Source organism: Nesoenas mayeri (assembly GCF_963082525.1).
Source record: "Nesoenas mayeri genome assembly, chromosome: 2".
NCBI classification, from domain to species: Eukaryota; Metazoa; Chordata; class Aves; order Columbiformes; family Columbidae; genus Nesoenas; species Nesoenas mayeri.
Window position 1 is genome coordinate 148,872,601 of NC_137543.1, and position 12,214 is coordinate 148,884,814.

The window sequence follows — 12,214 nt, forward strand, 5'->3', positions numbered from 1 at the left end:
TCAGCAACTTTTTTTTTCTCTGAGAGGACCTGCTGTAGTTTTCTCAAGGTCTGTATCTGACAGAGGAAATAAGTCTTTTCTCAAAAGTACGGAACTCCTAAGATGTGGATAGTGCAACACTCATGTGAGGCTTCCTTGAAGAGATTTGTGGCTGTCTGCTTTTGTTGTTCCTTCAGTAGCCAAGTGTCCTTAACTTTTATTTTCAATAAAAATATCAGGAGACTGGTGTGTAGTTTTTTCTTGTCCTGACCAACAGCAAAATATTGCCATTTTAGAAATCTGTTTTTTTTTTATAAACCCTCTGAAGAAGCAACACAAGTTTAGGAAGTGTTCTCACCAATTACAGAGCGCATGTACAATAGAAACTCATGTAAAATACACTCTTGAAGAGTTTACAAATTAAAGCTGGTAATGAATATCAGGCATGGTCTGATTCTGAAAGAGGCATTTGTTGAGATTACAGGAACCAGAGCCAGGAAACCTTGTGTCTCATAGCAGCAGTGGTGTTGGCTCTCTTATGACTTTGGGCACGTCAGTTATTGTAACTTTATGTATCATTACACAGTGCCTACATTGTGGCATTAGACCTTCTAAAGTCCTGCTTTATAAAACCAGGATAATACCTGTCAAAGAGAAACTCTCAGGATTTTTTTTTTAATTGTTTTATAGAGTGCTTCAAAGAAGAAAGATGTATGTGTTAAACACTGCTACCATTTTGATTAGATAAATGTGGTGGATTTGACATAGCACTTGCAGATGAATCAGGAACAAACCAGTAACAAAATATTTACAGCTAGATATGGTTATACTGATAGAGTTAATATTACACAGTTGTTCTGGGTCTTCAGAGAAGGATCACAAAAAAAAACTGTTTTGAAAGGAGGCACCACAAAACATTTCCAGTTGCATCAGCCCCTGGCAGCCTCTGGGAATGCTGCTCTGGGCACATCCTGAGCGAGGTGGGGAAGGGAGGCACAGCCTCACTGGGACTATTCATGTGAGAGTTGGAGCAGAACTGACTTCTCAGTAACAAGCTTTATGCTCATCGTAGTAGATAATGAAGATTATTCTTATAAGTGTCTAAAGCTGTTTCATTGGGAGGTCACAGAGAGCAAATCCACTGACAAATGGAAAGGTGATAAAAATCTATAAGGATGGAAAGATGTGTCTAATTATCTGTCTGCATGGCCACCATCACTGAGATGCTCGGAAGTCTAACAAAGCACTAACGGCTTTGCCAGCACTCCTGCAAGACAGCAGGGCTATGCGCAGGGGGCTGAGGCACTAACACACTGCATATCCAGAACTTCACTGCAGATAAGGGACCTAGATATTTTTAAAAGGTTCCCTATAATGTTTTCCTCAAGGACACATAGGTAATCTAAGGCAAACTGGGAAACAGCAGCACACTCCACGGAAAAGACCCAAACCACTCAAATTCTGGTGGATGTGACAGGGCAGCACCCTGCACCCTTTCCAGGGTGCGCTAGGCTTTGGATAAACAATTTTGTGGCCTGTTACTACTGAGACAATAACTATCTTTTGGATTTGGGATATGGTCAACCCTGATCATACCGATTAAGCTTGTCATACTTTATTCCTCCTTTTTTCTTCTTTTTTTTAACAACTGATAGTAACTAGACAGCTCAATAACCTATTTTTTGGCTGAAGAGTGGTAAAAGAGAAAAGACTTACAACAGGCTTGTTTCCCTCCTTCAGTGTAATCCAATCCTCTCCATTGGAGCTGACATCTACACGGTATGTTTTCAGATAATACTCTTTCTTTGTTTCCTTTGAGATGGCTCCTTGGGTCCCAATTCCAGAAACAAAGCGGAGCCGGCCTAGATCTACCTGTGAGAAGGAATTAATTGGGACATGAGGACAACCTATTCAGAGCATGGCAGTAATGCAGAAGTTACAAACCCCCCTCCATAATAAGGATTTTATATAAATGAATTTGCAGCATATTGTTGATAATAACATAGCCATAATCTCCTCTTTTGTAAACAGTGTCATCACAGGTAATGGGAACATTTGCCTGATTAGCCAGGAGGGTTATTTACATGCCAGAGAATTATCTTTCCTCTATGGCAGTGGAACCAGAGACCAGAGTGTGAGTGTGAATGACCAGACTGCAGAGAAGTTACTAGAGAAGTTCCTCAAGGATCAACCTGGTGAACAATCTTACTTAATGCTTTCACTAACTATCTGGCATAGATACTAATGAAATTCGCTGAGGACACAAAGCTGTAAGGCATTGTCAATACAGAGGAGAGTCATGCAGTGAGTGAGAACTGAATGACCCTGAGGGCTGGAATATTAGAAATTGGATGAAACTTAATAGCACAATATCAAAGTTGTGCACTTAGGGAGTGGTAACAAGAATTCTACTAAAACCCAGGAGCTCATCACTTGCAAACAGAAGAGGAGAAAAGAACCCCATGGTGTATTAGTTAGTCACAAGATAATTACAAATCACTGTGTGATTTTGTTGGGAAAAAGGCAAATGAGTTGCTCGTACTGTACAATGTATTTGAAGAAAATAGAAAGAAGCATTAGCACAAGTGCAATAATTCTGTTCCAACTGTCAAAAGTAGTGAATTTTAATCATTAGAAAATAATTGCAATTTTAACTTGATGGAAAAATGAATGCTATCATGTGCACACGAATGTGTGTGCCTTCTCTCTTCACTCGTTCTTCGTCTTTCTCCTCTCATGAAGTTACATTGCAGCCAAATGGACAGGTGATTTAGGTTAACCTTCCCCTTCCCCAGTTATTGATTTGTCATCCAGCTCTGTTTCCTCATCTAGTTCACTCTGTGGCATCACATAAGCTGTACCGGCATAGTTGAGAGGAGGATGTGAGGTGCAGGAGTGCTGCTGCTCAAGTCAGTTCTGCTGGCAAAATAAATCCTTGTCCCAGTGCACAAGTCCAGATGCAAAATGGCTGAAACTAGTCACAAAACTGTCTCACAACCAGGTTGGTGACCACAGCTTTGAAACATCTGCCATTTGCTTTCTTTAGCCATAACAACAAACCAACTAAAATCAAATTTATCATGCTCTTTCTCTGCAGATAGAACCTTCTCTTTGTTTACTAAAACAAAATATTTAATTTCCATATAAAATGACACCATTGACAAAATATTAATCAGAGTGATTTATTCCCCTAAACTTCAGTTGTCCAGACTGTTGAATTAATGCTTCTCGAGTGAATGTCTCATGAATGTCTTGGGCTTTTTCATTATTTCCAAAGTAAGCAGGATGCAGAATATATGTCCCCTGTGTCCCACAGGCATCCTTTTTCCTGGATGTATGTCATATATCCAAAGGCACTGGAGCAGTTAAATCAACATGCTCTGCATTCTCTCTCGAAAGGCTGAAGGAAGTGCTATTGAGGACAGACTGGCTGCTCTCTCAATGCCCATGTCATGCTAGGCATTTTCAAGTCTTCCAACACAAGAATAGCAGCCTTGTGTGTGACAGATAGAACCAGCTTTCAGGGCAAAGTTCCTGCCTCAGTTTTAAGGCTGGTAAATTCTATATGTAACATTTTAGCCCTTGTCTTTAGAGGTGAAATACTACAACATTTTGTTTTGTCGTGATAAAAAAATGCAGGCTTAAAAAAAAAAAAAAATCCCAGCACCACCTTACAAAAACAATCAAGTGATTTAAAGTAACTAGAGAGTCTCAGATGTTAGATTGTTGCAATCTGAAAGTTAATGGGGGAATCTGGGCATCATTGCGCTGAGCAATCTCAGCTTAACTTCAAATGCTCTCCAAACTGTACTCTGCTGATTGTAAAGTGTGCTGCACTGAGTTATGTCCAATGCCACATTCACTTCCAGGCTGAAGTGCACTTGAAAATCTGGAAGTCTGAGGGAGTGCAGAGCTAAGTTATTTAAATGATCTGCTTCTCTTACAATTTGAAACAGCTCTTCAGTTTTGAAATGATTAGGGTCCCAAGCCTGTACCATTCCAACTGATTTGAAATGATTCTAGTAGGGGCTTTTTAATATACAGTAAGTACTTCATTGTGAATAAAGTCAAGCAATGGTCTATTACAAGAGTTCTAGGTATTTGAAGCCAAGTTAAAATTTAACATTGGGGGTTTAGGGGAAGGTTTGATTAGTAGATGTATGAGCTAACAATTACAGCTACCATCACTGACTGCTCAGGGGACTCAGGCTTGTCCCATCAAAGAACTCCAGGCTGCCAAATTTTGCTTGATCCCAAATGATGGTATTCAATACAACTCCTTAACTCTTAGAATCGTAGAATCATTTTGTTTGGAAGAGACCCTTAAGATAATTAAGTCGAACCATAACCTAAATCTAGCACTAAACCACGTCCCTAAGATCTGCGTCTATATGTCTTTTAAACATCTCCACAGCACTAAATATCCTACAGCACCTATCCTGCTGTCCAGAACTAAGTCCTAAACACATAAAAGATTTATACATCTACCTTCATGCCTAAAACCTGGCAGACTTCAAAAGGTAGGCAGAAATTCTCCTGCCAGAAGTTAACAGCTCACTGTGAGAGAGAGACACTCTGAGAAGACCTCTAATTTATGGCCTGTAGGTAGGGAAGAGGCAACCTTATAAGCACTCCTGGCCTCAGTAGCTGTGTAACAGAGTACAGGAGGAGAGGTGCATCTCGTCATTGGGGAGAACATCTCTCCACATAGATGTGCTCTCTCCAGGTCAGCAAATCTTTACACACTTCTTGAAAATTGCAACTGTGTCAACAGCAGTCATCTCCTGGAGTGCCTGGGGGATGATGGCTCGAGTGTTCTGCTGTGTGCCATGGCTTTAAACCCCTTGCAAAAGCAAGCTGTAACCCCAGACCTGCCACATGTCAGGGGGTGTTTGCTCAGAAGCTGGCAGAGGAAAAAAGAATAACCTTTCTCCATCAGTGTTTTGTGAGAAAGGAACAGTGCAAACGAGAAAGAAGGGGTTAAGCAGCAGAGAAGCAGAAGGGTTGGAAATTTTAAGTACTAACTGTGACTCAATGCAGTGGTCCAGGAGAGAGGTAGAGCTTAAGGTGTTTTCCTCCCTTTGACAGTTCTCTGCAGTGGCCTCCAGAGGAACTGCTCCTCTCCAGGTGCAAACAAACAGAACCACAACACTGAGTACCCCTCTGTCGTGCCTGAGTATGTTTGTAAATTAAGCTCTAAATGTACCAATCTTCTTCTCTAAGTCAGGTGACAGAAATAAATTATGTAGAAGACTACCTTGGAAACTGCATGACACATCTTAAGGGGCTGTTAAGTTCACCTTCATTAATCACTTTGTGACGTATTTTTTTTTCCCAATGTTTTTTGAAACTTTGCTCTCTGTAAAATGCAAAATTATGCAAAAAATGCACCTTCTAAATGTCACAGGGACTGCTCAGAGTTGAAGTTCAACTACATCAGCTGCTATTAACAACTGGAACCTGAAAGTACCAGAATGTAGCTGTGGTAAGACATAGCTCTTTCTGCACCATGTTATCCAGAGGAATCGTTGCAGAGGGCAGTAGATCTAGTGCAGATGTGTCACCAAACAGATAGGAGTTCTTATGTTTTTGGGGGATTTATGCCTATAGAGTCCAACTGTCTGTGTAATTGCCAGTCAGCTCAGTACGTCCCCTCCACAGAGGTCTCCAAGTGTTAACACAACCAGAGGTAACCCATTTTTCTTAGATTCAGTCTCCTCCAGCTGAGATAACAATACAAATCTTTAACAACTACCTTTTTGTTTTGACCTTTTTGTCCTTTTGTTTAAAAAACTTGTGTTTCACGTTAAAATCAACTGTGGAGAGGGTGGTGATGAAATACAGTACTTTTGAAGATGAACATCAAATGCATTTCCCTGCAATTATTTGACATTTAACTTTCTGCACATATGATAAACAAACATCTGGTATTTATTTTAGAGGATGCAAGCAATTTTCTAAGTTATTACATGCTGTATGGCTGTGATCTGAGATAGGCAGCTGTCTCCAAAACTGAAGTCTTGACATTTCATGTCCATGACCAGAGTTTTAGCTTTGACTAACTGCAGTATGTCGCTAGTTCATTTTTGTTCACTTTCATTCAGATTAAAAAGCACATCTCTCTTGGAAAATTATGCCTTAGGGCCTTATCCAAAAACATAGCCTTTGATAACTGCCTGTGCTGCAATGTGACCGCCTTTATTTGTAAGTACAAGACTGGGAGTAGACTTGTCTATATGAATGAGCCCCTAACTTACGAGAAATGAGGAACACCTCAAGTGTGTGATTTTTTTTTGTGGAGAGAAATGTTCATGTAAGAAAAAGCTTCAGTTGTTTCTACTTCTAAAATCAATTTATTTCCTGCAAGAGCATATTGCAAGACACTAGCTGTTTCTGCATATGAATTACTTCCTCTCTATTTATTCTGCAACATCTTTTAGCAAAAATATTTTTATTGCTGTCTTACTGTCTCTGAAAGATGTGGGTGAGTGACACATTTTTAAGACCTAGATATGCAAGGGGTGGCATATGCATTTTATTACAGACCAGTTAAATAGAAGAAAAAAGAATAACAGCTCTGCACAATGTATCATGTAGCAAATCTTAGCAAACTGCTGCATGAAGAACAACACAAAACATACATGACTTTAGTATTGTTGCTTCTTGTCACCATACATAACCATGTCATAGTATGGAAGTCCTTATTTTCGGAATGAAAATCTGCTTTGCTAAATAAAATATAGTCATTGAGGGGAATGTAGCAAGGAAGCAGTTTTACCAGCTTTTAACACTCCTACTGTAGATCTGTTCAACAGCCTGAGAAAATAAAGAACAAACTACTGGGGTTTGATTAACAACAGGAAGATTTTGTTGCGGGCATCTCTTGTGGCTTGAAAAGCTGTATGATCTGTCACTTGACACAACATACCAAAGTAAATATTTTTAGAGAACTGTGTCATTTCCCTAGATAGTGTACAGTGCTCTGAGTCCAGTTAACTGTTGTGACACTTCACTGTTCTTCTGTGAAATATTTAATTAAGCAAGAGTTAATATTTCTTAATAGGTGTTGCTGTTGATTTGACCAATCATGGTCTCCCATGATGTATATACAGCCATCACTTAATTCCTTTATTTATTGAGCTTTAAGTAAATAAGAATATAATGCGCAGTAAAGAAGAATATATGGCTCAGGGTCTAGTAGAAATTCTGAAAATAGTTTCATTAACTTGGTTGGAAAATTACTTCCAAAACTCTTTGTCCTTGAAATGAATAGTCATTACAAGAGCACAACTCCTTCATTAATGATGAGGTGTTAATTTTCATCCTGGGTTTAAGTGAAAAAGAGTTAAGGCTGTAAACCATCACAGATCTTCATGCAAAAGTGAGGAGAAAATATTGCTGTCACTAAGATCTCTCCTGAGTCAATGACTTCTTTCTCATTGACCTTGACAGCTACATCCTGAAAGCCCCAGAAGAGAAAGCAGCTAATCACATGCTCAACTTCTAATCTGCGCCCAACAACTGTCCTCAGTCAGTGTGCTTTGCTGAACTGATGCTTATGTGACTTGGCAAAAATATGGAAGCATGAAAGAGAAGATGAACAAACATTCATGCCAAAGAAATAGGAATGCTTGGCAGCAAGAAGGAGATGAACTTTCTTTAGCAGTTGAAATATTCCTCACAATCTTCACCTTCTGCCCAAATCCTTTTCTGCAGCAGAAAAAATGTAAGTGTAAAGACTCTCCCAACTGAAAACAAAGAATTGACTCAAAGGCTGCTGTCACACTGAGAAACTGATGCTGGATTGCAGCATTGAAAACAGTATTGTTTTTTTTAGAGGCAGATCAGACAGAGAAAATTTAAGATAATGATGAAAAAGTATGACCGATCTACATAAGAGAACTTCAGTCACTATTAGGGGGCTGATTTAAGATGGAAAAGATGCAGAAAGTGTAAGAAAAATGTAATTCAGAAACAAAAAAGAAAAAAAATAAAAGACAGGAAAAAAAGAAAGAAAAGGCCTGTGTGTTTCTGACAGAGAAAAGATAATGCTTGTGTGGGCTGTGTTGCATCTGGATTCATGGCACATTCTCCCACTCTTATGTTAATTTTTTTTTGCATAAATCAGAAGCAACTAATTAAAAAAGAAATATTTAATTCTGACATGTTCTTTGAACTGGTGTTCCATCTGGTTCTGTTTGAATAGTAAAATCTGCTGTAGTTGTAAAAATTGGCAAGCAGCACTCTGGTGAAGAGAAACAAAAGAGACTCAGTACAGCAGGTTAATACACTAGCAGTTCAACTTGAGACATTTCCAGAATTCAGCAAACCAAATCACTCCAGTATGGAAACTATAAAGATCAAATGAGAAGGAGAAATGCTGCGAGTGGGCCAGGAGAAGCACTGCCACTGCTACACATTAGTTCTGTGTGGTATTTTTAGTGTGAGTCTTTGAAGGAGTTTGGTTTAAAAGCAAGGGCAGTGCAATGCTCCCCTGAAATGGGCTCGCTGCATTGTCTGAAATGCATCCAGTGCACATGCAGTGACAGGGAATGATCCTTCTGCTATTCATTTGCAAGCTCCACCTTAATACATTTATCTGGTGCTCTGATGTAACATGATCATTATTCAGAAGACTCAGAAAATACTTTCTTCTTAATTTTTTTTTTTTTTAAACTTGAAAACTACTTAAAATCTCTTAACAAAGGGAGTAAAATTTAATCGTATGAGGATTTCTATAGACTCTGGGATCTAAGTAATCAGCATCTTATGCCATTTGAACCCTCTCTGTTGCAGTGAGGGGAAAGACTGATTAAGTCCCAGTGCTTTAGGAAAAGATTGTTTTACATCTTGCAGGAGGATATCTTGCTGTGAAATATTGCTTCTTTAAAATGAAAACCTTTGCCTCGGCACTACATTAAATTGCAAATGGATAACCTAAGACTTGTACAATGACTTGGTCAAAAAGGGGGAATATGAATGGCCCCTTCCTTTCTCCAGCTAAGATACTTAGGAACCCTTGCTGAGCAATAAATGAGTCAGGAACGTAATACTTTTAATTAACGTTTTCTGAATACTTAATTGTAATTTACATTTAATTTTAAACCTGAGCTTAATCCTCTGATCTGGAATGAAGACAACTATTTAGTGCAGCTTGAATGTAACCTTCCCTACTTTGTGTTAGAAACTATAGAAAAGGGAAACTCTATAGCAATACTTGCAGAACCATTCTTTTCTGAGAGAAGGACATAATTGTAGGATTTTTTTTCCCCCCGAGTGTACTGAGCAACTAATGCACAAATGGGAAAAAAGTAATCTAAAGCTTCTCTATCAAACTGCTTCACATGTGAATAAATAGGCTTTGCGTGGAAAACACTGGATTTTTTGCCTATAAAGTTATTCTGTAGCATTTTTTTGCCAGCTGCTGTCCTGCTGGAATCAGAGAGTACAGGCAGCAGGATTTGATTTATAACATGGTTTGGTATTTTGAGTGTAAGTACAATATTACACATCTGTAAACTCATGGAAATAGCCTTTGCTTCTTCCTGTTCTACAGCATACCTATGCCAATCGTGTAGGAAGCTGGTGAGGGGACGACATACTGTGCTGAATTAAAGCTCTGCTGTCTCAGACAGCACACCTTGGTGGTGTAAATAGATGTGCAATCACTGTGTCCAGAGCAAGCTCCAGTGAAATCACTGGAATTTGCTACAATTAGATATTTTTGAAAGATCAAGGTTTGGGTTTTCTACAAAAAATAGCAACAAAATTAGGACAAAGTGCCAGTGTCTAAGATTTAATACTTTTTAAGCCTAATTTCACTGGCAATTGGAATAGGTGTATAACCTGTGTCACATAGAAATATACGTATTTATTTGTGATCAGCTTTCTCATCTTGGAAAATTGTCACATTCTCTTTAAATCAGTCAGTCATCCACAGGAGTCTACATTCATTTATTCTCTGTTAAATGGAACTGTCAGTTCTGTTGCACCAAAATTCGATTTTCTATCTCATACACATTGTGTATGATGATTTTAATTTACTGCTGGGTCACCAAGCAAGTCACTGCTTTTTTAAAATATGAGTTTCTGTTACCTTCTAGAAAAATATCAGGTAGCTGCAGTTAGATGGTGTGATGAGGGAACTGTAAATGTACAGTAAAAAATGAGAGATGAAGACTATACATGCAAAGATCATTTTGCTTTTTCCTTGGTATGCCCCTCATAGTTCTGAGGAAACGCACACATATAAGAACTTCTGAGGCTGTGATTTGAAAGACCTGCTACAGAGACCGGTGCTCTTGTCCCATGCCGAAGGGGGAAGGGGACAGCAGAAGGGATGGCACAGGCCAGTGACTACTGAGACAACTTCCCACTGGTGCTGAAGCAAACCAGGGGGACTGGCTGCCCCAGCTCTGCCCTTCTCTCACCAAACCCCACTCAAACTCCAGCCATGGGGATTTAATTTCCAGGGTTTCTCTGGCCAAAGAAAGGTGCCTGGTTTGTGTACCTCCACCCTTCCCCTCCAAAAGTTGCTCTATCTACACTTATATAAAGAGCAAAGCTATTGATTTTTAAGTTCAATGGCTTTTGAAAATAAACAAAGGATGTATTTTCTTAGTTAAGCCTATCAGGAAAGGGGGAAACACTCCCATAGACATTTAATTTTTATGGCTTGAAAAGAGTATTTAAAAATTATTCTGTGCTATGGCAGCCCTTCAACCCATAGCTTGAGCATGCTGCTGTCTGTGTTGAGGCTGAAAGCCACCTTAGTCTATAGGACAATAATCTATAACCTCAATATGACCTGTTAAAACGTGCCTGGGTTTTGTACATGATAGGACAAACTGATCTTTTCAGCAACTTCAGAGGATCCACACCAGAAATGAATTTGGCCCAAAGTGTTCAACAGAGGATGCTGCAATAGAAAGACCAGACTCCATGGGTACAGCTGGTTGGTGGAAGCTGTGTGTAAATGGTGCTTCTCTGATGAGAAGCCAATTGTTCCTGAAAACAGAGGAACCGAACCCCAACTTAATGTTTGGTCAACTGAGTTTTCTCTGCTAAGAGGTTTTCTTTATCAGACAGCTATGAAGTTTACTCTGATGACATTTTAAAGAATTTTTTAAAACCTTGAATGAAAACATTAGAGGTAAAGCAAAAATGGAAGTATTTCCCTGATGAAATATACTTTTTTCTTCTTTTTTTTTTTTTTTTTTTTTTTCTGTGGGAGGATGACGAATTGCTTTCTGAAGGGCAGGTATTTACCACTTGGAAGAAATCTCATTTATCCTTCTGCTTTACCTATTTTGCTACTGCTGTGAAAATGTCACCTAATGGGCAGAACAGAATTAAATTGGGACAGGAAAGCAGGATGACACAAGGACAGGGGAGGCAAATAATAGCTCAGCAACAGAAAATCTGGAGCATGGATGCTGGGATGGGGAAGGGCCCATAGGACTCATGAACTCTTCAGCTTCATACTACTCTGCAAGTGTGGAAAGCATGAATAAAAATGCACAGTCGCCTCTGCAAAGCACTCAGCAGTACACCTATCATCTCCAAACCAGGGGCGGCCCCATGAGAACAGAGACCTTTAGCTTGGTAACAACTCTGCTTATTAGAACACGCCTCAGCTGTGCGTTCCTACCCCAGGCTGTGTTTCCAGCCGCTGCCCTCCGTCACTTCTAGCCTTGAGCTGTACCTCACCCGCAGTCTGACACCTGCCTAGTCTTGTACATTTATTTATTTCTGCTGGACACAGAAAAGTCTCCTTCTGAGATATCTTCCCTCACATCTGCAGAAGGTTCTGGCTGTGGTGGAGCAGATGTGTTGCAGTGCCTGGTAGCTGGGTGGCCAAGGCTGCCTCAGCCTCCTTGGGGTGGGCAAGCCATCTGGGAGAGAGCTCCCCTACCAAGCTGAATGGCACAAACGAGGGATTTTTTGGCTTGATGGAAGCTTAAAAACCAGTAAACAGTAACAAATGTTTTGAGTGAAGCCAAACACATGAATCTGGTGAATGGAAAAAAAAAGAAAAAAGAGAGAGAAAAATAATTTTGTACAGTTTTTTTAAGTGGCTTTAATTTCTGTGAAAGAAAGTAGAAGAAAAAAATGTAATTTAAAAACAAGCCTGCGGTGTTTAGTTTAAGAACATATTTAAAGGCTTTAATTTCTTTCCCTCCTGGAACCAACTAGTGAAAGTGAGATAAATTTACAAAATTATTTTAGTAGTTGC

At 39.4% G+C, this 12,214-nt stretch overlaps 1 protein-coding gene across 3 annotated transcripts in view; it reads right to left on the bottom strand.

Annotated features, from left to right (window-relative positions):
- The window catches only part of NRP1 (neuropilin 1), a gene marked incomplete at its 3' end in the record, with an annotated part of 111,187 nt that overhangs the window by 29,404 nt on the left and 69,569 nt on the right, over positions 1–12,214 (bottom strand). For all 3 annotated transcript variants that reach the window (XM_080340207.1, XM_080340205.1, XM_080340206.1), the window contains exon 7: positions 1,696–1,851. In XM_080340207.1, coding sequence (XP_080196333.1) covers positions 1,696–1,851 — 156 coding nt within the window. The remainder of the gene's footprint in view (positions 1–1,695; positions 1,852–12,214) is intronic.